This window comes from Equus przewalskii, chromosome 16 (genome assembly GCF_037783145.1).
Source record: "Equus przewalskii isolate Varuska chromosome 16, EquPr2, whole genome shotgun sequence".
In the NCBI taxonomy this organism is placed as follows: Eukaryota; Metazoa; Chordata; class Mammalia; order Perissodactyla; family Equidae; genus Equus; species Equus przewalskii.
In genome coordinates this window covers 25009457-25037157 of record NC_091846.1, presented here as the reverse complement: position 1 = coordinate 25037157, position 27701 = coordinate 25009457, and the positions used below count along the sequence as shown (strand labels likewise).

At 47.0% G+C, this 27701-nt stretch overlaps 1 protein-coding gene across 7 annotated transcripts in view; it reads right to left on the bottom strand.

Moving 5' to 3' along the window:
* The window catches only part of ERICH6B (glutamate rich 6B), a 64258-nt gene that overhangs the window by 24879 nt on the left and 11678 nt on the right, over positions 1–27701 (bottom strand). For 2 of the 7 annotated variants that reach the window (XM_070578285.1, XM_008516945.2), the window contains exons 3-8: positions 20472–20858; positions 14695–14743; positions 10981–11168; positions 5489–5557; positions 4775–4813; positions 1314–1402 (exon numbers count right to left, since the gene is read on the bottom strand). In XM_070578285.1, the coding sequence (XP_070434386.1) occupies positions 1314–1402; positions 4775–4813; positions 5489–5557; positions 10981–11168; positions 14695–14743; positions 20472–20799 (762 nt within the window). In that variant the 5' untranslated portion in view covers positions 20800–20858. The remainder of the gene's footprint in view (positions 1–1313; positions 1403–4774; positions 4814–5488; positions 5558–10980; positions 11169–14694; positions 14744–20471; positions 20859–27701) is intronic. The other 5 variants (XM_070578287.1, XM_070578286.1, XM_070578289.1 and 2 more) reach the window with 3 other exon arrangements.

The following is a 27701-nucleotide window of genomic DNA, read 5'->3' as shown; positions in this document are numbered from 1 at the left end:
AATGTGGCGAATCTAAGTTCAACTAATCTTTTTTTCCCTTCGATGTGGTATTTCAGTGTTTGAAAAGCAATTCTTATTAACAAATGTGTATAGAAGCAAGTGTAGAAAGTAAGGAATTTAGACCTAAATATGTACTGAGACCAGAAAATTCTCCAACTAAAAAAAGTTTTCTTAAAAAAACTAAATACCTAGTTTTCTTTTTTGTCTTCTTTTAGGTAACTTTAGAAAAATATATCTGCTGAATTTTGAGTTTCAGGGACACAAGATTTTATTCCTGTGATTGTAGTTAGGATCTACAACCCTGAGGAAGTGTCTTAGCCTTAATGAAAAGGATGCATAATAATGCTTCCACCTGAATCGACATGTATTGCAAGTCTTAGAGGTAAGTTGGCACAGGAGCTTGGAGCCACCAGGCTGTACCAGCATGAAAAAATTCATGCAGTAAAGACAATACAACACACTGTAGATGTCAGGCTTATTCAAACCATTATGACTTCCCATCTTGTCTCTGGTTTTTGGGTACCGCTGGGGGAAAGGACATCCACTGGATCTCAGGGCTGGTTCCGTGCCCTCTGAAAGGTGGTCGTCACAGACTGCAGGTCTGGGGGAGGCGGCCCCCGGCTATTTGTTGCAGTGTTTGCCGGCACTGTGGAGGTCATTGTCTAGAGCTTCTGTCTTGCAAGGCCACCTGATTCTTGGTCCTTTGGTGAGAAACAGCAGGCTTTTCTTAGGGCTTTCGCTGTCTGTGCTCATTGGGGATTCTGGGCTGCCGTCTTCTAGAAGCCAGTCAGGGATATATGAAGCAAAAAGAAAACTCAGGAAACTTACCGCCATGTCATTCCTTGGGCCCCAAGGTCCCTAGCTGGTCTGCTGCCTTCTCTCTGCCTTTCAGAAGCTTCTTATGTTTGTTTTACATATCACGTCTAGGGTAGCTGTATTTAGTGGGAAAAGTATATCTAGTCCATCTTTCCAGGATCTAACTTCATTTTTACATAGAGTTTCTTCAAACAATGATTTGCCTTGATATCTAGGTAACGTTGATGTTTTGTTTTTGGCTTTGCTGCCTTCAAAAGCAACTCCGAGGGTGTTTGTTCCTATTACCAACAGGGCTCTGGGAAGTGCGGGTCTTCTGACCCTCCTTGAGTTAATGTGTGTCATTTAAACTTAGGTCTGTTTTATGAAAGCTCACCAGGGCCGCGCTAACAATGGAGTGAAGCTGTGAATCCCAGGGCTCAAGGGGCAGTGCCCGCCGGCCTCGAGCCCCCCTGCTCCACCATTTGGAGCAAGGGAGTCTCAGTGTTTCTCCAACTTACATTGTTACTGAAGCTCTCCATTTCCAGGGTTTCAATGGGCTCATTTAATACACGATCCCAAAAGCTCCCTTGGGAAACAAACTCCATGGCTTTCAATTTTGGAAGTTACAGCAAAGGGAAAGGCATTTGGAAAAGGAATCAAAACAAAAGACAAAAACAGAAACAGGTTTATGACATTCATCCTTGCTCTTTGAAATGAAAACACATCATCATCAATAAGACTAAGTCAATTCACAAAATTACCTAAAATTCAACTTGAGGATGTTAATAAAATAGGCATACAAAGGTCAGTTTCAGTAGCTGACTTAAGAAAGTGAGTTGTGTGCTCCTGGTGGCTGGCGAAGGTTCATGCGACAAGGTGACATTTGAGTGAGTCCTGAATGAAGCAAGGAAGGGAGACAGCTGGGGAAGAGCATTCCCCAGCAGGGAGCTGAGAGGTGCAAAGGCCCTGAGGTGAGAGTGGGTGGGAGTGTACTTGACATATTTGACCAACTGCAAGAGGCACAGTATGCCTGGAGAGGAGCAGAGCGTGAAGGACGATGGCAGGAAGGGACAAGGGGCAGGGCTAGCTCACGGAGGACCTTGCAGGCTGCAGGAAGGATTTTAGACTTTATTCTGAGAGAGATTTATTCTGAGTGTAATTTTCCCTTGGAAGTCTTGAGAAATATTCCTATCTCCCGCCAGTTTTGTCAAAAATTGCCAATTTCCAGAACTGCATATGGTTCATGCTTGCTAATTAAAGTGTAAGAGATGAATCCCCAAGCCAGTGAGCTAAAAAAAAAAGTCTACTAGTGATAGCAAATGCCTTTGTTCTCAAGGTCAGCCACAGCCTGGTGACTCTCTGGGCCAGGAGAGGGGCTTAAAGCCTCCAACGAGACAGGGTGCAAACTGAATGGAGGAGTTGATAATTACAGCTTGGGCCGCGTGTCCCTGCTCCTGGGAATGCGTGGATCCGGAGACGAAAGCGGAGAGGAAGGGCTCTCACAGGATAATTGGGCCCCCGGGGAAATCATGGTGGCCTGTTGTCTCAGCTTCGGGATGAGACCTGCCCGTCAAGCTGGGCCATCCAGACAGCCCTGAAAATCCACCAGGTTGACTTTTTCTGTCTGATTTTGTGTCCCTATCACACCTTTGCGGGCGGACAAGGGACATTCTTTGTGGTCTCCACACACACTGATTTTGTACTTCTTCCCAATTTTGGTTCAGTAATAAAAATGCCGACTCCATTGGGGCCCTGGTGGGATGGAGACCTGCTCTCAGCTGGGTCTGTCTGTACCGACCAGGCCCATGGGCCTTCCCACCCGCAGATCTCCTACCCTTGCTTCGGTTTGCTCCTGACAGAAACCCGCTGTCTGCGGTGGACCCCGGGCTTCGAGGGTCCCCCCTGCAGTTCCCACAGGACATGCCTTCCCCACTGGGGTCCTCATAACTGGCAAAGGCAAGGAAGAAGACAAAAACACTGTGTGCCCCCATGTCTGCGTGGACATGGCCTAGAGAACTTCTAAAGAGCCATTTAGGAAAAGCCAATGAGGCTCTGTGAGAATTCACGAGAGCACCCAGGAAGCTCCTTTTGGTTGTCCCTGGAGAGCAGACAGGAAGGAACAGGCAGGACAAGGGTCTGGAGACACCGAGAGGCAGAGCCTCGTGTAGGATTCTGTGAGTATGTGCCTGGCCTGCATTGAGAGTAAGTCTGGCCCTGGCCCTGATAGCTTAGCAAATCCCCATCAGTTGTGATTGCCTTATTTTAATGGGCTTTATCGAATAATATAGTTAATTTGAGGGGAAGAACCAGTAGGTGTTTATGAAGGGAAGAGGGTGGCTTGGCAGCTTGATTCCTAATTAACCTTCCCTTTGGGGATTTCTGTCAACCTCTACCTTTGTTTCTAATGAGATCATTTTCTTCCCCTGAAGTTGCTCTATGGGAGGATGGGGGTGGGGAGACTGCAGAGGAGTGTCAGGCCAGGTTCTTGAGTGGTGGCCCAGTCATCCAGGACCTGGGCCACTCTCAGCCTGTCACTCAGCCCCTATGCATCTCGTCCCCTCCTCTGTGTAACGGGAACCATAGGATTCACCTTCAGGATAGCTCAGAGGAGCGTGCGGATGGGTAAATGCCTGGCATACGGGATTCCCTAAAGTGGAGCGTGTCTTCTCTGGGTCTGATTAACAATAATTCTTAATTCTTCCCCATCCAACCAATGTCTCTCCTCTAACAGTTTTTCTTGACAGACCACAGTTCCTGAATTTGGGATAGACATTTCAGCCGTGTGTATTTGCCCTGCAGAGCACATCCCCACATTACAGATGAGGACAGGGAGGGGAGAGGCAGTAAGCAACTAGCCGGGGTGCCAACTCTGAGAAATGAGCAACCCAGCTCCACTGACAAATGAGCACACAGATGAAACTCAGTCCTCTTTTCACCTCCTTGACCCTTTATGTAGTGGATTCCCTGTTATCCTCGATAGGTGGATCAAGGCTTGGTCTAGTCTTGCGGTTGCTATGGGCATGAATCTATTAGGCATTCTAAACCTTGCTACTCAAAGTGTGGTCCATGGATCAGCAACAGCAGCTGCTGCTGGAAGCTTGTCAGAAATGCAGGATCTCAGACCTACTGAATCAGAATCTGCACTTTAGCAAGATCCCTAGATGATCGCTCTGTCTGTTAAAGTTTGAGCAGCCCTGCTCTAAACCCTCCTGGAAATGGAATAAGATGAAGAAAACTCTATTGATCAGTACCCTTCTGGAGGTGGTGGGGTGGTGGATGGGATGGACAGAGTTTGAAAGTTTGTTTGATAAGCCACCTGTGTAGGTAAGCCCTGATTCTCCTCCCAGCCCCCACCCTGCTGAAAGACAACAGGTCATAGTCCCTAAATTGTTTTCTAACAGGATGGGTCTAGTTAATTGCAGGGCTTTTGTTTTGTGGAGTGATGTATGCAAGGTGGGACTCTGCCACCATAAGGGTTCTCCCTTGTCCTTCCCCCGTCACAAGATTTAACTAACCCATCCCTAATAAAAAATTAATGTCTTTAAGGGTACCGTTTGTGGGGGCTCCAATTTACCTTCTTCCAAGGTGCCATCGAATGAGTCTATCTGGAGGGGTCCACGTGTCCCACTCAAGCCTTGCTGCCAGACCACAGGGAACCCAGCAACCAACTGGACCCTCTTTAAGTGTGGGAGTCCCTGTACCAGAGCTTGAGCAGAGAGATGGACTTCTGGTCCTGTCCCAGGTCATTCTGTCTCGCTCCAGAGACCCTCTTTCTGTTTCTTGTTCTATCCCCCTTCTTCAGGAAAGGACATGGAAACACATCCAGGTTTGGGGGCTGCATGCCCAGAATGTCCCAAGGTCCTCTCTAGGACTTGGTGCAAGCTGCACCAGCAAGCGACCCGCCCACCAGGGGCACCATCCTTAGAACAGGACACTCTGCAGGGAGCCGTCATCTTTGGGTATAGGATGTGGGACTCACCATTTTCTTGCTCTTGTGGCGCTTCAGGGATACCACACGCTGAAGAAGAAGAGGAACAATCCTTAAGGGAGTGTGGTGTGGGGAATTAGTCCGGATCTTTTGATTCCCCAGGGAATCAAGTTAAAAATCACCTCCTAAGTCGCTGGGGAGGCGAGGGTGGAGCGCGCATGTTTTGGGATAAGAGGCTTCCATGACCTGCAGCAGTTTGGGGTCTGTAGCTCATGCTCAACGAGTATTGATTCCCCTCCCTTCCTTCATGTTTCATGCCCACTAGAGTTTCAGTTCTGAGAGGGTGGGTGGGTTTTGTTCCTCTTTCTCTCCTGCCCAATATACAGTAGGTGTACAACGAATGTCAGTAGGTGTACAGTAAACGTCATGGAATGAACTGAGTATAATAAGCCGTTGTCTTCCCTCCAAACTCCAGCAGTAAATATTGTTTCCTCTCTCCAAAATTCAATTTTAATTCAAATTTGAAAGTACTTTCCCCTCTGGCTCAGTTTCTTCCCTGAGCCTTGAGCCTTGCCATCAAGCCCTAGGAATAATGCCTTGGCCACAAGCCTTAAACTAAGGCAGCCCTAGTCTAAAATGGTCAAAAGAAGACTCCCTCTGGCCCGGGGGAATGCTCATTCTCTGCTTCTTACCTTTTCATGGATAGATCTGTAACTTCTGCAAGTTGTTTAAAATCATCATAAAATTATAAAATTAAAATGATACCTTCCAAATCAGACATCAGCATCATTGTTGGGCTTCCGTGTTTGCTTGTAAGTCTCAGTTTTGAAGCTGCTGTTAAAAGACAGAAGAGGGTGGCCATTCATGATTTTGACCTCACACTTTCCAGTGAGTTCGTATTGGACGTTTAGGGTCTGAGGGTCTTTCTTGGCCCCCAAGGCTGATCAACGGAGGGGAAAAACCAGTTGGAGGCAGTGCCAGCATACACCAGATGCGCCCCCTGCTCCTCCTCCTCTCCTTTAGTTTGCTAACTTATTCTAGGACCACAATAAACTACTGGTGGGGAAATGTAGCCCCTCTGTGGCCTTCTTCTCTGGTCACCATGGTGCCAGTTTGGGTCCCCAGGATAGATAGGATGGCTGGGTTTGGGGGGTGGGTACTTCAGAGATATTCCTCTGTCTGTAGGAGGAGTAGCTGTAGGAAGCATGGAGCCAAGTGGCTCCAAGGCCATGTAGATACATTATGGGGTATGTCTGTCACTGAAGGAAGTGGGCGGTGCTGGTGTTCGGTCGCCATGGGTTCCCCGAGAGGTGCACAGTGGGGGCTGGCTGGGAAACAAAGGGGCTGTCTAGTACAGATCCACTGAGATATGCAACGGGAGGCCACTATTTTTTTAGAACTTCTGGAAGTTCTTGGTTACCCTTATTTCATGTCTTCTGGAATTTTGTAGTCCTGCCCTTTTTTTTGCCTCCCCCAACCCCTACCCCTCCCTCTTCCTACTCCTAAACATTTGAGTGTCCCCTCTCCACATTCCATTCTTGATAACACAGAGGAGCAGGCCCATGACGAAAACGCAAAGGTGAACCACTCCATTGTCCCCAGGCAACGTCGGGATGGGAGCCGGGTCTGCGGTGCCGGGATGAGAAGCCTTGGGCGCGCGCACGCAGTGTCTGTGCTTGCTGGTTCTTCAGCTGCGACTGACCCATCTACAGATAAGGAATTCTCCAGCTTTACGAAACCTCTTTCCACCATGGCCTCATTCTGACTGTCAGGAATAATGTCTTTTTCTTAACATATTTCCCTGAAAGTGGTCCTGTTTTAGCCCTTCAGTGCAGATGGAGAGTTCAGGCCTCGGTTTTGTGTGGCGGATCATCAAATGTTTGAAGGCAGTTATCCTGAGAGTCACGTGTCTTCCAGACTGAACATCCCCCTTTGCTTGAACAGTTCCGTGTATGACGTAGGCTCCAAGTCTGTCTGACACCCCTTCTCCTCTGAGCCCCAGCCACGTGCTCGTAGCCCTCACAGAGCGTGGTCCCTCAAACTGAACGGCTGTCCTGAGCCTGGCCCTCCAACACAGGCTAGAGCAGGACGAACCCCCCTTTCTATAAACTTTCAATTGTATTTGGTTATATTAACTTTTCTGGCAGCCACATCAGTCATACCACTGACTTATTGAGCTTGCGATTGAGTAAAGCATCTGCAACAAACAGGGCCTCTCCATCTTGTACTTCTCTATCCTGTTGTTTTTGTGGGCCTAAGAGCAGGTTCTCATGTAAATTACCATTATATTTTATCTAGCCAGTCAGTCCTGGGCCAATGTTTCTGCCTGCCAGAATCTGATCACATTATCCCCATCACCCAACAGCTTCAGGTCTTCTACGAATACAGACGGGCCCCCTACATCTGTGTCCAAGTCCATGGTACAACGTACTGGACAGAGCCCTATGGCTCCCCACTGGAAAGCGGGTTGACCCTGATCCTTAAACAGAATCTCTGGGTGGTTATTTAACAGTTATTGCTCCGCCATCTGACATTAGCATCCACCTGACAGTTCTCTATCTTGTCCACAGGAACATGAGAAAGCCTTTGAAAATGAAATGTTGTGGAATTTGGGCCTGCTGGGTGACCACAGCTCCCTCATCTAATAACTTTGTCAAAAGGTGACCTAGCATCCAGCATTACTTGATTTGTTCTGACTGAGCCTATGCTGCTTTCTCATAGTCATTTTGCTCGCAATATTTGACCCAGATTGGTCGCAGACTCATTTCCCCAATTTTCCGCAATTCCTCAAAAACCATAAACACGATTAAGGTCTCTGCTCTCTATGGGTATTCTAGGGTGTTTATCTAGGCCAGGACACAGAAGTTACTATTCTCTTCTGATCTCGTCACCAATCTTTGGTTTCTGCTACGTCTTGCGTAATTTTTTTGCACGCCTTTCAATCTGATGATCATTTTCCTTCACAGCGAAGTAAAAATTAAATAGCAGTTGAAGAACATGACTTCCTCTGAATCATTCCTTAACATTGCACTAAACAGTGGCCCTGTCTGCCTTGATCTTTCTGCCCCTATCCCATTTTAAAAGGGCCCCTTATTTAGTTGCTGCCTGCAGGATTATTATTAATATTATTACTATTACTATCACTTTTTGGTAAGAATTAGTTTATCCTGGGCTTCAACTCTCCTGACACTATTTTTAAAGTTCAGTGCCATTTTCTTACCTTCACTGTCGGTAACCTTCTCATCTTTTTAACCTTTGGACATGATTTCAAAATCTGAGTGCATTGAAGGAATCTCTGTGCAAACACTAGTTTGCACTTTTGGGGGCTTTCCATTCTTCTTCCCCATCTGGCCAGGTGGCTGGAAGGAAACTGCTCCACTGATGGCACTTCCCTCCCTCTGCGTATCCCCACCCACACTTCTATGCCCACAGTGTCTCGATGTGTGCATATTTCCATACACAGCCCCCTTCCAAGCAAGGCTGTGTTTTGGGAGTAGGAAACACCCTCTCATCACTATATCTGATCTTGAATCAGATGAGCATTCGACAACAATTTCACAAATATTTAATAAATATTTATAGGTGCTTACTATGTGCCAGGCACCAGCTCTTGAGGGTTTCTACCAGCGGGGCTAGAATGCTCTGTGTTAGGACTTCCGGTCTACTTTGCTTATGACTCTGCTCTGTGCCTGGATAGGTATACACCTGAGGCCATCAATAGTCCTTCTGGTCCTCCTTCAGAACGCTTCCTCACATGGGTCATGAGGCATTTCCAGTGGCTTTGGCATTCCTTCCTTGTGAGACCTGCTACTCTCTGTAGTAATAGGTTTTGAGGATTTATTTGGGTGTTTTTTCTCCATATTTGGTTCAAAGTTTTATTTGTCGAGAAGGGCCTTGCCACGTGAAATGCTGTTTCTGGCCCACTGGGGTTGAACAGTCCCATAATAAAAAAATGCTTTAAAAATAGGAACCTAGCACCCATGAAATACATCCTACACTGGAGGTTATCTGGCTCTCCAACATTCCTGTGCCTAAGCATCCTCTGGGAATCTTGTTAAGAATGCAGGCAGGAATCCTGATAAGGAAAGCTGGGAATCTGCATCTTTACAGGCACCTGGTGATGGGGACGCACAGCCGTGGACCTCAAGGAGCAGCAGTGTCCACAGCTGCTCTCATCTCTGCTTGCTCCTGCTGCCTCGGCCCCACACTGCCAGCTCTTTGGATTGCTTTTGCCTTGATTGTCTGAGTTTCTCCAGCAAGTGGATTGGTGCCTTCCGCCCTAGGCTGAAAGCAGATTCTTTTTTGCATCCACCATGCTTGGGAATCTTTAGTGTTCTGTACTCCAACTGCAGAAGGACTGGCTGTCCTTCTTGGCATAGGCCGCATCCCCATCACACACAGATCGTTTTCTCTGTGTCCCTTTCCTCTACCTCCTCTGGACACAGTTTTGAGCTCTTCTCCTTTCCTGGAGCACCATACTTCCTGGTTTCCTCCTGCAGCTTCCTCACTTTCTCTCACAGCTCTTCACTCTCTCAGAGAAGTCTCTGTCACATATTTGCTCCAGTCCATTGGCCAGACACAGTTATGTACCAATTACTGGCACATTTTATCCAATTATTACCAACGCTCTCCAGAAAGATAGATTGCAAACCATGGGCAGAAGGGAGTAGAAAAACCTCCATAAATTTTAGAGAATTCCTTGCTTTTCATTGTGTTTCAGTCTCTGCTGTAACCACCATCCCTTCAGGTAACTGCAGGAACCTGGGGTGTGTCACTGACCCTGATTTAGAGGCTCCATCGCAGTCCACACCTTTAGTCCAGGTCACCCACGTTGCAGTATTTGATCAGTTAGCATTTACAGTGTGGGGCTAGACTTTCAATAAACACTAAATATATCGGCTTTAAGGAACTCAGTAGTAGAAAGACACTTAGCTGCAAAACATGCGCCTACAGACCAAATATGCAGAGTGCTTACAAGCTAAATTACGTACAGACCTGGGTAGCTCTGTCAGTTAAGCTCAGGGACCAAAAGGATCACGAATGACCAGGTCAAATAAAATAACGACTTCAGGAGGGGCTCTCTCTGGAGGTGGGTCCACAGCGGTATGACGAGGCTCTGGAGCCCCTCCTTCCCACTCCCCAGCCTTCTCCTGTCTCTTTTCTCCTCTCCCACATCCTCTCAAGCTTAGCACTGGCACTTTACAGGTGATTACCCAGTCAATGACTTTCAGAATTCTGCTTAGGAATATTTAGATAAATGATCAGATTTTTCCCAGCTGTCATGCTTACTGACTTTGAAAGGGTTCCAGTTCTCAGGGCTCCCTCGGACCACACGTGCTCACAAAGGTCTCCCATGAACCGATTTAGCCTGTAGAATACTCCTCATCGTGTGCTGCCTATGCCACTGAACCTGGGCCGGCCCTGTGCCTCTCCATTCTCCCTCATAGGGTTGCTGGCTCCTGATTTCATTTAACCACATTTGAGCCACAACATATAGCAGACACGGATGGGGCGGGGAGGTGAAGCGATGGGGGAATCTAATTTACCGCTGCCATGACTACAGATGTGAGATGAATCTGTGAATCTGTGATGGATCAATCTCACTGAGGCTGGATTTAAATTATTAATAATAGTGAGAAATGCTGTTCAGTGTTCCATCCCCAGGATCCTAGAGTGAGGCGCTTTTAGCCTTAATTGGGTAGAGGATTAAGATCCTCGAGGCAATCTTGCCGAACTCTCTCTAGGGTGTCTCCCAGTTGTGGCCACAAAAGTTCACACCATGGATGTTTGTGGCTGGTTTTGAATCAGAGCTGACTTTGACTGCCTGCTGAGACAGAGTCTGGGGTGGCCTGAGGCCCATTTGCTACTGTCCATGAGATGATCTCGGTATGGCCTGTCACCGCAGGGAACTAGTCTGTAATCGAGGAAGGAAATGGCCTGTGTCCCTGGGGAAATAGGGCCTGTGTTCATGTGGAACAAGGACAGGAAGACTAACGAAGAGACAGGGAGAGACTGAAGAAGCGATTTGTTTCAGCACTTTGCTGGTGCTCATTCTCTTAGGGGCTCTGGGATGGAGAAGGGGGCAGCAGGGCTAGGAGAGGAGTTTAACTTCTTACCCAAAACATGACTTCAAATGGCCCAGGAAGCGGTCTATATCATTAGCATGAGAGTCAGTAGTCAAGTCACAATATTTCACATAAGTGGAATGCGTTCCTGCCCCTCCCCCCGGGGAGCCAGCAGGGCACAGTTTTCCTTACCCGACAGGCTGTCATAGATCCATTCCGTCTGTGTGCTCCGGTCTTGCCAGGCCAGAAATTCTCTATCCTGCTCCACGGAGGATGCAGGAGGTGTCGTGTCATAGTGAGGAGACTTGCTGCCAGGTTCAGAGATAGAAGCAGGGACGGTAAAGAAGGTGCTCACCCAAGAGGGGCCGGCAGCTGGGCTCCTGTCACAGGGGAGCACAGGGGCCAGTCACTTTCCAAACAGGGGCCAGGTTGGGAACCCAGTGCCCTGGCTTGTTGGGAAGTTGGGGTGGTGGCTGCTCTCCAGCTCCTGCAGACTTCCGCCTGCTCCAGATGGTGGATGTCACAAGGTTAGATGGGACCAGCTTGTGGATCATGGAAAATAGGCCTCTGTGCCATTCTGGACAGCAGAGCACCATGTTGACAACTGCTCCTTCACTTAGAGTGAAAGGATCTGAGGGTGCCTTCAAAGACCAAAGAGTCTGGCTTCCACAACTGACAGTCTATGTTCTGGAACATTCTTTGTCCTTCCTGGCTCTGACCCTGTTCATTCCAGTGGCTCTTCCTGCCTTACAGCTGCCTCAGGCAGAGTGGAAAAAATACCACAGTAGATGCCGCAGCAGCTTAAAATCCAGTACTGAGGTCTGCGCCCTCTAGTCTGCCCGCTACATACACCACCATCATTGAGGAAGGTTTCCACAGGGCCTGATGACGGGGTGGTGAGTGTGAGGGGCAGGCCCTGCTGTCTGGTAGCTCAGGATCAAAAGGGACGACACCGACATGCAGACCCATACCGTGTCCTTCCTTGGGAATCTCTGACTTTTAACTGGGGGCAAGAAACCGTAATTCGAAGGAATGAGAGGGTTCTCTGGGGTGTTTTGGCCTTGAAGTCATCTCATGTAAACTGGTCCAACTGGCAGGCAGAGATGGGCGTAACAGAAAATGCCCAACATATAAATGGGCAATGACTATGGTTGGTAGAAAAAAACATAGACTTTGGTGTCAGGTGACCTGAGCTTAAATCTTGGCTCTTGCACTATAGTGGAGTAACTTTGGGTCAGTTACTTAACTTCTCTGTGCCTCAGTTTCTGCGGCTTTTTGATAATCATACCTCCACCACAGGTCCCCACAGGCGAGGACAAAATGAGAGTGGCAGTTGTTCTTACAGGGGAAGTAAGAAGTTCCGCAGCCCTTCATGAGACAGGCCCGTTCCCCATCTGGGTCAGGGTCCCCCAATGCAGGACAGGGAGGGGTGAGGGGCTGCAGGCTGAGGCTGGAGGCAACGAGGTTGAAGGAGAGAGGAGGAGGCCACTTGTTCTACCCAGGAGGTGCCATAGGAATGCTTTCCTCCTTTCAGCATAGGTGGGAGTTACAGGCAGATCTTGTGCCACTTCCAAGGGACCCATGGGAGGGCCTGGGTCTGTGCCGGCCTGCGGGCTGGGGCAGAGTGGCTGTGTTCTCAGGATGCACCACTGAAAAGGGGATCCGGGGTCAAGTGGCAAGACGGCAGGTCCTAGGTCAGTCAACCAGAGGGATCAAGAACTAGTGGACACAGATGAGCTCTTCAGGCAAGTATCAACTCTTGCTCTGTCCCAGGCCTCAAGGCCGGATCAGGAGACTCCCCTGGGCTTTATCCTCCCAGTGGGATAATGCCTGTCCTGCCTCACTCATCAGGTGCCCACTGGGACCCAAACAGATGATGAAAGTCCCCATGAAAGGACGTTGAGAAGTCAAAGCTGCCAAACCAATGCAGGGGTTATACTGAAGGTAATGGTGGGCCACCCTTATCTTTCCATTTTCAGGTATGTTTACCCAGCACCTTCCCTGCCACGCCTGTCCTGGGGTTGGGACATTACAGGGCTTTCTAGGGCACCTGCCAGGGCTCCACTGTAGCTCAGCACCTGGGAAGCAGGACTCCCTAGGGTTCCCGCCTACCTGGGCCAAACACCAGCTCCCTTCTCCATCCGCAATGGGGAGGGTGCCAGGAGGAGCCATTGCATCTGCGATCCCAGGAAGCTCTGACGGTTCCAGGCCTGCTTCTGCAGCTGCTTCAGAGTGGGGAAGGCCTGGGGGACCGCAGGGTATGCATGGGGAAGTGGGAGAGGAGCCTTGCTGTTTACAGGGGACCCGTGAAAGCCCCGACCTGAATCGGCTCCCCTTTCTCAACCCCCGCCTTAACAAACAGACGCGAGTGTAACACTTCTTGCCTAAAGGGGTTTGTGGAAGGTCCAGTGTCTCGGCAATCCTGTGTCAGGAAACACCAGGACCTCTCTGATCCCCATGCTCTCCTCGGGACCCCAGGAACAGGAAACCCACTCAGCTGTACTATGAATAAAGGACCGGATGGGTGCGTGTGTTTGGAATAAAGCTGAGTAGGCATCATGATTTTCCTTCCAGGCGTGCTAAGTTTTCTACGTGGTGGCTCGTGGGGCACAGAACGGAGAATAACAACAACCTGCAGCACTTACTGAGCATGTCCTGTGTGCTGGCTACTGTTCTAAGAGCGTCCCATGAGTTAATATTCATTAAATCCTCACCCCAGCCCCGTGAGGCCACAAATGTTACTGTCCCCATTTTACAGATGAGGAAACTGAGGCACAAGGAGTTTAAGTGGCTGCCCTTTGGCACACAGCTGGCTGGGTGAAGAAGCTGAGATTCTAATCAGGCAGTCAGGCTCCAGAGTCCCTGTTCTCAATCACAACCTTTCAGGTGGTCACGTCCCTGTCAGGCCCCTTCACGGCCACATTACTTCATACACTATGTGTCAGTAACTGAGGTGAAGGGGCCTTCGAAAAGCCGCTCCCTCTCACACTTTGCCTTAGTGGGGGCGGTCCTGTTAGATCCGTGTTGCTGAGCCTCCGGAAGTGTGAAGCATGGAATGGAAGGGCCAGCGTCTCCACTCCAGGAGTTGGGGGCTGGCCTCGCCAGGTCGAGGGGCAGCTCTACACAGAACCCTGTGCCCTCAAGTTGTAGCCTTTGGCTTCCCCATGCAGCAGAGCTGGGATTTCATTCCTGCTTCTCCCCATCACCAAACTGGCCTTGTGCTTTCTTTGCATCTAGTGTCAACCGACTTCACCAGTGGAGACGGATGACCCCTTTCCCCCAGGCATCCTTTGGGGAGAGATGGTAGGGGGTGAGCCACAAGGACAAGGACTGTGAATCAGAAGTCTTGTGTACTCCTATGCTGGTTTCGACAGAGCTGGCACAGAGAAGGCATTTACTCATTTATTCCATATGTTATCGACTGTCTGGGATGTGCCAAGCCCTGTGGCAGTTTAATGAATACTCACTGAATGAGAATTTAACCCTTGGAAATATGCCTGAGCAAGGAAGATGGCAACTTCCTTTGGGCATTCATTCATCTGTTCACTGTGAGCACTGCCTGCGGGCTCTTTGCCATCTCTTCCCAGTTCAGACCTTCCCTCCAGACTCAGATCACCCCTCCCCTTTCATCTCTGTAGTCCTGGGTGCCCATGACTCTGGTCTTGGGACCATCCCTCACCCTGTGAGTGACTGAGTGGTAGAGGGGAGCAGTATTAGAAGGGCCTTTGTGTGTGAGTTCCAGGAAAGCCCCCGACTGAACCCCTCCTTCCTCAAAGGACCTGCTCCCCGCACCCCCACCCCATCCTCACCACCCCTGACTCCCCATCTTTAAGATTGCAAAGGCTCCTGAAACATCATCTCTGAGTATGAATTTCCACCCGATTTATCCAAAAAGAAAGCTATTACCTTGCGTTAAGATAAGGCAGGGTTTGTGATGAAGAAGTCATCTTGGATTCTTTTGGAAAAAAGAACAGAAAGACAATATTGGAAAAAAAGAAAGCATCCTTTGTTCTATTTACAAGTGTGTTGTTAAGCACATGATGCTGGGACTGGGATGGAGAGGCCCCAATTTATAGAATTTTTCTGTTTTTACTTTTCCCTAGTGTTGTCTATCTCAATGATTTCCTTTAGAAATTATGACGCTGAAATTTTATAAAATCAAAGAGAACTCAAGGAGATAATTTTCATGAAATCATGGATTTTGGAAATTCAAGTCTGCTTTGTTGATCTTTTGAGTTATCACAGAGACCTCCTCTGTCACGGGGTGAAGGATATCAGCACAGGAGAGGTGCCTGAGGGTTCAGAGGTTATAAATATGTATATATTTTTTGCTGAAGAAGATCAGCCCTGAGCCAATATCTGTTGCCAATCTTCCTCTTTTTTCTTTTCTTTTTGCTTGAGAAAGATCAGCCCAGAGCTAACATCTGTGCCAATCTCCTCTATTTCATCTGTGAGACACTGCCACAGCATGGCTGAATAGTAGTGTAGGTCCACGCTTGAGATCTGATCCACAAACCTGGGCCGCCAAAGTGGAGGGTGCCAAACTTAACCACTAGGTCACAGGGCCAGCCCCAGGATATAAATATTTAAAACATTGTTTTTAATTTTAAAGAACCTGCTTGTATCATTTAGTCACCTATTTGCCTTGAATGATATGACATTAAGAACTTCACATACAATTGGGATAACATATACCATTAATTCTAGTGATAGAGAATGGCCCAGTGGAAGCAGTAAAAAAATAAGAATCAGAAAATTTGAATTTGAAACTTAAATGTTCAACATTTACACTTGTCCATAGTTTATTCATGTGACAGAATATTGTTGTGGAATATTATGTGGCTATGAAAATGATGTCTACAAAAAGCAAACAACATGGGCAAAAATTGAAAAGGCAATACTAAGTTACAAAAGTAAAACATAAACTTATATATACAGCATGTTTTTAAAACGGTAAAAACAAAACAAAACGAGGACCATCACCACCAAATATGCAAAAAATATGGGTGGGAGGGACAGAATAGATTTCACTAAAATGTGAATCAGCTTCATTTATATTTGGCTGTTGGTAGGCTGGGCGATGTTTTCCTACTTTCTACTTTTCAAATTTTCCATGAAAAAAGAACAAAAGTAGATTTTGCTTCTTTTTATGTCACTCTTGTAAAATTAAAATATGCACATAATTTATTAAAAAGCAGAAACAGGATGACAGGAGGAAAGAAAGGAGAAAAGAAAGAGAAGCGAGTGGAAGGGAAAGAAGCAAGGTCTTGGGAGCCTCTCCTGGCTCCTCTGATTATCTCTCATGACCTTGGGGTAGTCACGTACCCGCTGACTCCAGGTTCCTCAGTTGTGAAGTGGGTGAGGGGTGGTAAACCGTGGCTGGGACAATTAAAGGAGACAAAGATCATGAAATATACAATATACACCCTATGCTACTGAACTGTGCTCCTGACCTGCGGGGCAAGATATGCACAGAAAATGATGCTGTTTGCACGGGAGCAGAGTGGAGGATGTGGGGGGGCTGGTTCTGGGTCTCAGCATCTCCTGTCCACCAGTTGCCAACTCAAGGCACACTGTTTGGGAAGCTTTGTCACAATCTGTGAACTTTCCTGCTTGACAAGATGGCTGGCTCTCCCATCCCTGCCTCTTAGTACATCTCAAACCTTTCTCCTTAAATACACAGAATTGCTAGGTTTCCTGTTGGAAATGGCTGTTGGGACACCAACTCTCAATTGGAAATGGCAACTGAATTATAGCATTTAGGCCAAACAGCACTCTGAGCCATGGAAGAGGACCTAGCAAGGGTAAGGAAAATCAAATCCAGTAGATGTGTATCAAAATACTATTAAGAGAAACCATTACGAATCAAAACTAATATACGGTGACTTCTCTATGGCATTATCTGCCACAGAGCACAGTTCATTTTTAAGAAGGCCTTGGATTCTAAAAAAACAAAAGGGGCTTCATTCTGGGGTGGTTTCATGTTCTGTGACAGCATGATAGTAACGTCGATTGTACTTCTTCCTTCTAGCACTTTCCTGCACCTTGTGAGATTCGAAGAGCATTTTTACACCTTACAGTTGTATGGTGTGGGAGAGCTTTCAAAGCATGTCAGATATGTTCTTTCATTTAATTATTGCAATCACACTGCGAAGAAAGGTATTTTTACATGTGGGGAAGCTGAAACCTGGAGGAGCTAAGGGAGATGCCCAAGGCCAAAGGCCCCATTGTGTGCTGGGTCTTCTGACTGCCAGCACAGCGCTCACACCCAGGTTTTATAGAAACTCTCTGGAACCTCTGGAGGAGATCAGTCATATGTGGTTATTGATTATTCAGTGGCAATTGACGCTTCATTTATCTTTAAGTTGCTTATCTGATTTTATTGGATTTCCCCACAAACAATGGGAAAAATCATCTCTTTAAAGAAGAGACAGGGGCAGGAGTTGTTAGTCTGACCCTACCCTGTTTTGCCCAGGGCAACGGGAGTCTCTGAAATGGAGCTGCCTGCAGAGGAGTTGGGTGGGGAGCACAGGCCCCTCCACACCCCAGCTCACTGCATCTTCTCTTGTCTTTTTGTTGTGTCCACTTCGCAAAGGGGGGATGTGTGACTGGGGGAGTGTAAACTACCCTTCACAAGTCCATGGTAGGGGAATAATGAAATACAACATAATATAATAATAACAATAATAGGCAACACTTACATGGGCTTGACATGCTATGTGCCTGGCATAGCTCACATGCTTTACATAATTTAACCTCTTTAATCCTCCTAAACATCCTTTAAGATAGGTCTATTGTTATTCCTAATTTACAGGTAAGAAAACGAAGACAGAGGGGTTTAAGTGCCTCACCCAAGCTTAGGCAACTAATAAGTGGGAGAGAGCTGGCATTCAAAGCTAGGCAGTCAAGCTCCTGAGACAGGAAGTAAATGGTGCTGTTTGTGACAGACTCATATCTGCCACCAAATAAACAAATAATGGCACTCATGTTTCTCCCTCCTCGCCTGATCCTGTGGCAGACATCACTAGCTGATCGTGGCACTCCTCCCTGTTGAGCCCAAATGGGGCCTCAGAATCCTTCTTGACATAGTGCTCCACTGCTAACCTCTAGGAATTAATCCATCAGCACTAGAGATGGAAGCTCATTTTTCATCTCCAGGGCTCGTTTTATAGGTGCCAATTACTTCATAAAGCTGTTTTTAAAAATAAATGGTGTGTGCATGTGTGTGTGTGTATGTGTGTATGCCTGACTTTATGAAATGAATGAAATTGAACTTGATCCAATTTGCATTTACTGAGCATCTGCTATGAGTCAGGAAAGCCCTCTTGTTAGGCACTGAGGTTCAAAACAAGGGACAAAGTTATATCTTAAAGGTATTGGAAAAATACTCCACATAAAGAAATACTGATATAAATTCTTTTGAAAAGTTAAGAATCTTCCTGTAAACCCTTTCTTAGCATAACCTGCTTTGTAGAATCTGGCTTGGTACCCGGGTTTTTCCTAGACCGAGACAGTCTTCCGTGTGCCTTTAAAGGCATTTTAGCATTCCCCTACAGTTTTTCCAGTGCCTCTTCAATTTTTGCTAGCAGGGCATTTATTTTCAAAGCTTTTGCTTTATACACAGTTCCATTCACTTGACAGCATTGTATTTGTCCTACTCAAGTGGGTAATATATTTACAAAAGTCCAGCACATAGAAGGGACATGTTAAGAATGCTTGATTCATACTGTGCAAAAGAAATGGCCTTGATGCTATTTTCCAGCATTAGAATTACACTTGGTACTTGAACAGCAGAGATACCAGGATTCTGAGAGGGAGCCTAATGGTAGCGGCACACAGAAAAGAGAGTTTCCCAGCAATAGAGCGATTACCTCTGCAATGCCCCAATTAAACTTCCATGAGGGTTGTAGGAATCTAGGAGGATCCATCTGATTTGATGGAGAGGAACATAAAGAGAAAATGGTGCGTGGCTGCTGAGAACACCCAGCTTTTAGGATGTAGGTTGTGTGTAATCAGATTGGGATTTAAAGATTCCAGCTGTCTGAGATGCTGGCAGGTGGTAACAGAACTGATCCAGAAAAACAGTTTAGTTCTACTTCTACGTCACCATTAAGAGGATGCATAGGACCTGAAATTTTAACTTTCTGCACCTGGATGTGGCCGTACAGTGATGACATCAAGGAAAGACACCACATGGGACTACATGTGAATGCATCTTGGCTGCTTCTAGCAACAGCGCAGGAGGCCACAGCCAAAGAATAAAACCCAACTTAAGGAAAAGTTGCCAATTGCAGAAACAGTTTTGGAAAAATGTCGGCCCTAGGATGAGAGAAATCACTCCAAAGTTAAATACTCGCCAGCTGGGTAAGAGGATGCTTTCCAGGGGCTGAATGGGCACCCTGAGAACCATACTAGAGTCTGTTGACTTAGCAACAGATTGTGGGAATGTATTCTAGGAAATAATTAGAGGTCATTGATAAAACTTAGCTATAAGGAGGTTTATCAAAGTGCTGTTTAAAAAGTAACAAAAAGGGCCAGCCCTGGTGGCTTAGTGGGTAAGTTTGGTGTGCTCTGCTTTGGCGGCCCAGGTTTGGTTCCTGGGTGTGGACCTATACCACTCGTCTGTCAGTGGTCATGCTGTGGCAGTGGCTCACATACAAAAAGAGGAAGATTGGCAACACAGGTTAGCTCAGGGCGAATCTTCCTCAGCAAAAAAAAAAAAAAAAAAAAAAAATCAGAAGCAATGAATGATGAATAATAGGGGATTGATTAAAAATATTATGGTTTGGGGGCTGGCCCCATGGCTGAATGGTTAAAGTTCTGCTTCAACAGCCTGGGTTTGTGGGTTTAGTTCCTGGGCGCAGACCTATACCACTTGTCAAGCCATGTGTGGTGGTGACCCACATCTCAAGTAGAGGAAGATTGGCACAGATATTAGCTCAGGGCTAATCTTCTTCAAGCAAAAAAAGTGGAAGACTGGCAACAGATATTAGCTCAGGGTGAATTTTCCTCGGGAAAAAAAAATTATGGTTTGAAAATATGATACAATGCAATGTAGCCATTAAAATGATTTGTAGAAAACTTAATAATATGAAATGATATTCATGTAGGTACATAATATTTATATATAATTACAATATATAAATACAGAAATAAGTGTACCTTAAAAAGCAGGTTACCAACACTATGTAAGTCTGGGAGGGATCTAACCAAAGTGTGAAAGCGAGTGTTGTCTCTGGATGGTTGTGCTTTCTTCTTTTTACTTATATATAGTTTCTCAAACATCCACAATGAATATGCATTACTTGTGCAATAAGGAAAAGAAAATATACAAATTATGGGGTGTTTTTGTGTGTGTTTTGTTTTGGTTTGTTTACCACCAGGCGTGTGATGGTCGTCAAGTCACCCTGTCACTCTGTCGGCACAGTTCCTGGGGCTCAGCTGTTGAAATTGTGAGTGTAACTTGGTCAGTAACGAGTGCTCCCCTCTGTCCGCACCGTGGGCAGGGCTGACCATCTGGGCTTGGGCTATATGTCAGTTGATTCTTTTTTCCCGGGCATTGTGGCAAACTAGTGCTACCACCTTTTGGGAGCTCTTCCTGCAGATGCTCACCCGTTCCAGACATTCCCCTTTGGACAAATACTCTTTTCCTTTCAGCTCCTTCCCCTCCTCCAGATACTCACCCTCTTCCAGTAACTTTTCATGCAGACCCTCTTTGTCTTTTAGCCGCTTTTCCTCCTGCAGATCCTTTTCCTTCTTCAGATACTCCTGCTCATACAGATACTCCTTTCCTTTCAGATACTCGTCTTCCTCCAGATAGTTTTCCTCTTCCAGATTGCCATTTTCCTCCAGATTCTCTTCCTCTTCAGGAAGTGGAGATTCTTCCCCTGAGCTTTCATCTCCCTCAGGATCCTCCTCCTCTGAAGAGAAGATCTGTGTGGAATTTTGGGAAAGTGTGGGAGGATGAGGAGGTGGTGATCTTCCTGGCGGCTGATTACTTTCAGCAGACATGCTGAGGAAGCCTCAAGCAGATGAAACCCTTCAGCAGCAGGCCAAGTCACTTCATCATCCTGGTAACCAAGAGAGGAATAAAATCCCATTAGTCAGTAATTCCCACTGCATACTGATGTAAATTCATTTGTGTTCCCTCATTTCATCCAGTAGTCTTTGGATGGCCCTTTGACTATGCAGATCAGTACATGGTGGCCCATGAAAGGGCACAAAAAGAGGGAACAGAGGTTTTACCCTCCAAGAGCTGGTTGGAGAGACCACACCCAAAGGCAACACCTTTGAAATTACCACACCATATGAAGTAAAGGAGGACGGCTGGAAAGGGAAGGAGTGATCGGTGTTTAGTGGTGCAATCATCAGAGAAGACTTATTTATTCATCAAGAAATATTTGTTGCCATAATAAACAAGACAGAGACTGTTCCAGGAGTTTAAATCTGGGAAGAAAAACAGTCATTGCAAACAGATTTCTTCACACAAAGTGGCAAGCACAACAGAAGAGGTGATGCTGGCCCTGATATCAGTTCCCCTATATTAACCCAACATATATGGAGTTAAAAACAAAACACTCATTCCCTGCTTACTCCCCGGCTTCCTGGCTCCAGAATCCACTATCCTCACTATCCACCATGTAGACAAACAGCCAAGGTCGCCCACCTGCAAATTCCCTTATCCTCCTCCTCCCTATAACCAGCCACCCAAGGCCAAATGCAGGCTGGTGGGAAAGCTCCAACCAGCAAGGCCACTGACTCCACTTCCCATCTACAAGCAGCTACATTCCTCACAAAGCTTTAAAACCCCTGGCCTCCCATCTTTTGGGGAGATGAGATGAAATGAGACAAATTTGAGGGCTCACTCTCATCTCCTGGCTGATATCACCTGAAATAAAAACACTTTCCTTGCCATAAGCCTGGCATTTCAGTTCTTATTGGCCGCTCTTGTGTGGCAGGTAGGGAAGCTATGTTTATAGGTGCTAACAGAGGTAGAGGTGGGTTGGTATAGACACTGTGATTGGAGCCTAGGTCGGTGATAGTGTAGAGGAGGAAGAAATATTTCTCTACCCTCTAGGTCCTTCTGGCTGGTCCAAGAATTAAATTGTCATGAGATAGAATAACAGGAGAAAATCAAAGAAATTTAATAACATGTATACATGGGAGAAACCCAGGGAAACTGAGTAACTCACCAAATTGGCCAAAGCCACCACCTTAAATACCATCTTTTCTAAAGACAAAGGAGGATGTTGGGGCTAGTAGCTTGGGACTTCAAAGGGGAGGAAAGTTCACATGGAGAAGGAAATGCAAATGTTCGATAAACAAGTGTCTGCCATGCTTTGCAGAGCGGTGAGACATGGAGAGGACTTTGATTAAATGGGACTTGCTGAGATCCTCCTTGTCTACCACGCCTAGCTCATATTATACTAGAGTTATCTATGGATTAGCTCCTTCCTGGAACAGGCCTTCTAACTTAAATTCTTTTCGGCTGTTAGGGGGAAGTTCAAAGTTTCTTCCTGAGTCTTAGTTCTTAAAATAATCAAGCGAAAGAGACACGTTTTTGAGGTAGCAAATTCTGCTCCCCTACAAAGGCATCTGTAGTTGGAGGTCTGCGAGGCACATTCTCACGGTTGCCACACGCTCTGTTACCTTGGCAGGAGGCATCACCCACCGAGAGTTCACTCAGCAAACGCTTACTTATTTTAACTCCTCAGCTTTGACACAACTGTGAACACCTTGCCTGCTCCAGGAAGTCTTCCATGCTCCATCCTATGCTCCATCTGTACCTTCTATATGTTCATTCAAGTAATGATTTTGCTATATTAAATACTTTGCACGTCTGTCTTTCCAAAAGAGGGCAGGAAGGATTGACTCTTGTTTAAAAATATATCTTGAAATCTTCCACTCTTCTCCATTCCAACTGTGACTACCACAGTGACCCTGCCATCTTTAGTGTGGATTACTGCAACATGCTCTTAACTGGACTTCCTGTGACCACTGCTGCCTCGCTGCTAGTCATTCTCCATAAACAGTGTTCTTATGAAAACATAAATGAGATCTAATATAAAAATCCCCCAGTGGCTTTCCCTTGCACTTAGAATGAAATGTAAATGTCATTCCATGGCTTCCAGGGCCCTTCAGGATCCGGTGTCTGCCAGGCTGTCTGACTTTCTCTCTCACCCTCCACCTCCACACTCCCACCCTGTTATTCTCCCCTATAGCACTCATCACTATTTCTGTTTCTGCTTCTGTGCATACTTGTTCCTTCTTTCTTTTCCACTAGACTGTAAGTTTCTCAATGACAGTGACCTTATGTGACCTGTTCCCCACTCAGTCTCCAATGGTTAGGTTGGTACCTGAGGTAGAAGAGATGTCCAATAAATGTATGATCAGTGACGGAATGAAGGGACAAGAACAGATGTCTCTAGAGCAGGGCATCCCAAAGTTTTAAAAATGATAATATTTATTCTGCACATTGGGATAAGTTGAACAGGCTGCTCATCGTGGAGGCAGCCTGCCCAGAACCCTCTCATTTGCTCTGAGGACTTAAGAGATAAATATCTTGCCCTACTTTTTTCCAGATCTCTGAGATCTCTGATTGGGAAGCTCTGTCATAGGGAACCAGCCAGATAAGATAACTAGGGTCACTTTCTAGCATACGTGCAACATGCTGCCCAAGATGAGGGGTGTGATGTGTAAACATTCATAATGGGTCACTGGGCTTATCTGTCCACCCACGGGGTTGCCAGAGCCCTTAGATTACTGGATTCTGATAGGATTAACCTGGGGCATCAATATGGCAAACGTAGAGCTGTGTTCTCCAGACCTCTTTTCAAAGAAAGACTTGGTGCCCAGCTGTGGGGAGTATAGTCAACAGACAATCTCCAGCCACCCGCTCCTTCAGCATCTACTTCAGCTGCAGAGAGTCACCTGCCAGAAGTCATGCTCTTCTCGGGGCAGCCCACATCTGGGGACTAAGCAAGGTGGGGGTGTAAAAGTCCAGCTGAACCCAGACAGGACACCTCTGGGAAGAAGCATTCACCCCTGGGCCCTCCAGCAGGCTGGCCAAGCTTGCCAAGCCTGTTCCACAGTACCACCTCCTCTTCCAGTCCCGCTTCCTTGCCCTTCCCTTCTCAGACATTGCTCCCTCATAAACATTTTACATCTCAATAGGTTGTATCTCAACAGTTTGCATTTTAGAGTCTATTTCCAGAGAACCCACCCATGACAGGCAGCTTCATGAAATGTAAATCTGGAAAAGAAGTGATTGCAAGATTCTTGGGGAAAGAGGAAGAAACAGCCTCACGGACAGCTTGACAGTTTAGAGGGCTGGGAGGGTGGGGAGCAACCAGAGCTGCCCACGGCAAGGCCAACTGACATGATGTGGAAAAGTAAAGGCAGAGCCCGGTGCTGGAGAGCTTGCAAGCCCATTGCTAAGCATTTTGCTGGGGGTGTGACTGGGAAGGTGATATGATGAAAGTGACTCTGGAACAATAGGATTCCTGTGACCATTTACCATACACACGAGAAATAGAGAGACAGGGAGCCGGCCTGCAGTTGACTTGCTCTTTTCTCCGTCATTTTACAGTTCTGTGGTATACGCATGTCTTTTCCTGTAGCCTACCTCGATGCTTTTGGGAGGAGACGAGGTCTGCATCATACATGAGATGAGGTTGGAGGATATTGCTTTTGCGGCAAAGGGTGAGCCACGGCAAAGCTTTGGGGCCTATATCTATGGCTATGGGAGCCGATTCTGTTTTACACGAGTTCCCTCCAGGCTTATTTTGACCTAAAACCTAAACACACCACCTACAATAGCTGTCCACTTCTAACCTCCACCCTTTTCCAATGGACGTTGGGTAAGCCAGAGGAAGCCAGAAGGGGCTGGGGATGGTGAGGGCGCTTGGGGAGGGGTCTGTGCAGCCCTACCTGGGAGGGGTGAAGGAGCATGTGAAAGCACAGGCTGCTCCATCAAAGGTGTGCTTACACTTCAGGATCCCTCCCTTTCATATTTTTCAGCTGCTTAAGATAAAAAATCAAAATCAGCCAGTCCCCTGGACAGCCCGAATGCATTTATCAACTTTATCAATGGCATGCTGTCATTCAGGGTTAAGTCTTTTCTTTCCATTTTCTCATCAGGCCTTGTAAAAAGGCTCCAGTCAGCTGCTTTCTCCTCTCAAAGATCAGAAAAGAAACTGCACTCTAGGCATCTCCTTTTAATTCTCTTAGAAATTTATAAAAAAAGCCATCAGGCAGAAATAAATAGTAATGGCAAACTGATATCCAGTATCTGAGGCAAACATCCTGGTTTCCACTTCTGATTCAAATCTTGACTCATTTTGACTGTGGTTTCTGACAGACTGCAGGTTAATTTCTGCAGTCACAAGAGGAAACATCGACTTTATAATAACTGATTACAACCAGCTGATCATACTCATTCATCTCTAGACTAGCTTCACAAAATGGCCGCCTCGATCAAAGCAGACTGGCAGACATTTTGTTCAGCTTACATAATTTTAAAAAAAAATTAGAGGGAATATTTAGAATTGGCAGAATTCACAAAAAATCAATGGTTCTGGCTTCTCTTGGAAATCGGAGTCTCGGGCAACCCTGGGCTGGCTTTTTCCACGTGGAAACAGTGATGCTGAGTGGAGGCTGCCCTCTTTGAATGGGACAGCACTTTCCGTTTCTGCTTCTGTCCCCACTTCCATTCTCAGGCAGTCTCATCATCACACGTGTACTGTTGTTCTTCTTATGGTAGAGCCGTGGTTCTCTGCCTCCATCAAAAAAATAGAGCATGTCTCGCTCAAAAGTGGGAAAACAAAAGACACACGAAGAGGTCTGATGTTTCTCGCACGTTGCCTCCTGGTGCATTGGCTTTATCTGTCTGGCCCCGTAGAGAGGTGGGGCCTTTGCAGGAGGCTGTTTGTTTCATGGAGCCAGGCACTGTGTTTACACAGTTCACCACTGAACACCTGCACCTAGCGTGGTGTCTGGTACCTAATAGACACTCAGTAATACCTTCTGAGGGAATAAATGAACGAGCAAAGAAAAGCATTAATAACGTGCCATGTGCTTTCCCAAGTATATTTACTGATTATGTCCTTGCACCTGTCTAGTGAGGAGGGCAAACCTTTACATCAGAGGTCAACACAGGGCCATAGTCCTGTAGATTTCCATCCACACAACCCCTTCCACACGGCACTGAGAGAGGCCGACCGATTTTTCTGCAGGCAGGTTTTTTTGGATACCATTTGTCTTTCTGAGGGGTGGAGGCCAGGATGTCTGTCTGAAACATTCCTAGTTGAAATAAATAAGACATGAGTAACTAAAATAAACAAACAGAACAGAATACTCTGTAAATGGTTGACTTAATATCACTGAAAAAAGGCAGACCAACGACCACTTCTGGTTTCCAGAGGAATGCCCTAAGAAGGGCTCCACGTTCTGGCAGTGTAATTTTAGGTAAAGGGGTCTGCAGGCCCTCTGCTCTGGTTTCCATGATCGGAGGGTGGAGCTGAGTTGTTCTTTGTCCCTCTCACTGGGGCCATGGCCTTACCGACGTGCTGAAAGGCTTCGTGCTTTGGAGACCCAGTGCATGCAAAGGGACTTGCAGTTGGGTGGGAACAAAGTCCTTGGGACAGAACACAGGCCACTCCATAGAAGGAGCAGATTTGCTTTGTATGACTCATGTGGCCCTAAGTGATGGCCCCGGGTAGAGAGGGGATGGAGAGACAGGCAATGACATCTTTTGCCAGCTTGGCCTGCACAGCTCTCCTTCCCTCACGCCTCCTCCTGGGCCCTCCTCCGCTCTCCGGACCATCAGAACTAGTATGTTTGTGGGGAAGCAGCCCAAGGACCTCATCTGACCCTGGTCTCCCAGCATCAAAGGGCAGTTCTTTGTCACCACCATCCTCCGCCTTTACATTCTCAAAAGAAAGGATGGCTCTGGCTCCTTCCTGACAAGGAGGGCAGATGAAGGCTCTGCTCCAACAACCCCAAGTGCCCTCTGGTCCCTGCACAAGGTCCCTTGAGAGGCCTTGGGTTCAGCATGAGGCTCCCTACCCCAGCCAGGGTGCCCTTGCTTGACTTCCCCTCACCAAGGGTCCTGCAGCCCCCTGTGATGGACCCTTCCAGGTCCAGCCCTGGCAGCTCCCCTGCGCTCCAGCAGGGGGCACAGCTTTGTAGAGTGGCCGCGTCCCTGGTCAATAACTCAACGTAGCTTCTGACACGACTGCTTTAGATAATCAGCGGAGGAGGGGTCTGTGTGAAAATGGAAAGGGAGAATTGAAGCAGGAATGAGAAAGAAACTTCCGAAAGAGCAGAACAGCATGGTGGTTAGGATCTGGGGCCAGGTTTCCCAGGGTTAAATCTAGCTTGGCCACATACGAACTGTATGACTTTGAGTGAGTTTCTTAACTCTCCAGTGACTTAATTTCCTTATCTGTAAAATGGGGAGAACAGTAGTACTGACCTCCTGTGAGGATTCAATGAGGCAATATGTGTACACATAAGTCATGCTGGGCACAAACATGTGCTATGTTGTTATTGTACACATTCCTAACCAGCTCGGAAGGCGAGTTTTGTATGTGTGTGTCAGTGTGTGTTTGTGTGAGTGTGTCCTTCTGAGGCTTTAATTTGCTCATGGCATGGGGAGAGGGAGAAAGACTGCTTTCTACTACCCTGCTCCCTGGTGCCGACTGCAGCCAAGTTGACAGGTTTAAAGATTTGGGCCTGGTGGCTGGGCCCCAGGGAAATGATGGCCCACAGGGAGTGTCAGAGGTGAGCTCCCTTATCCCCAGGAGACTGGAACCCCTCCTTGGGGAGGCTGCCTGGCCCAAGGGAATATTACGGTGATGTCTTGTTTGCTGGGACAGAACCTCCCTGATAATGGGTCAGTCTGTTCTCTGTCA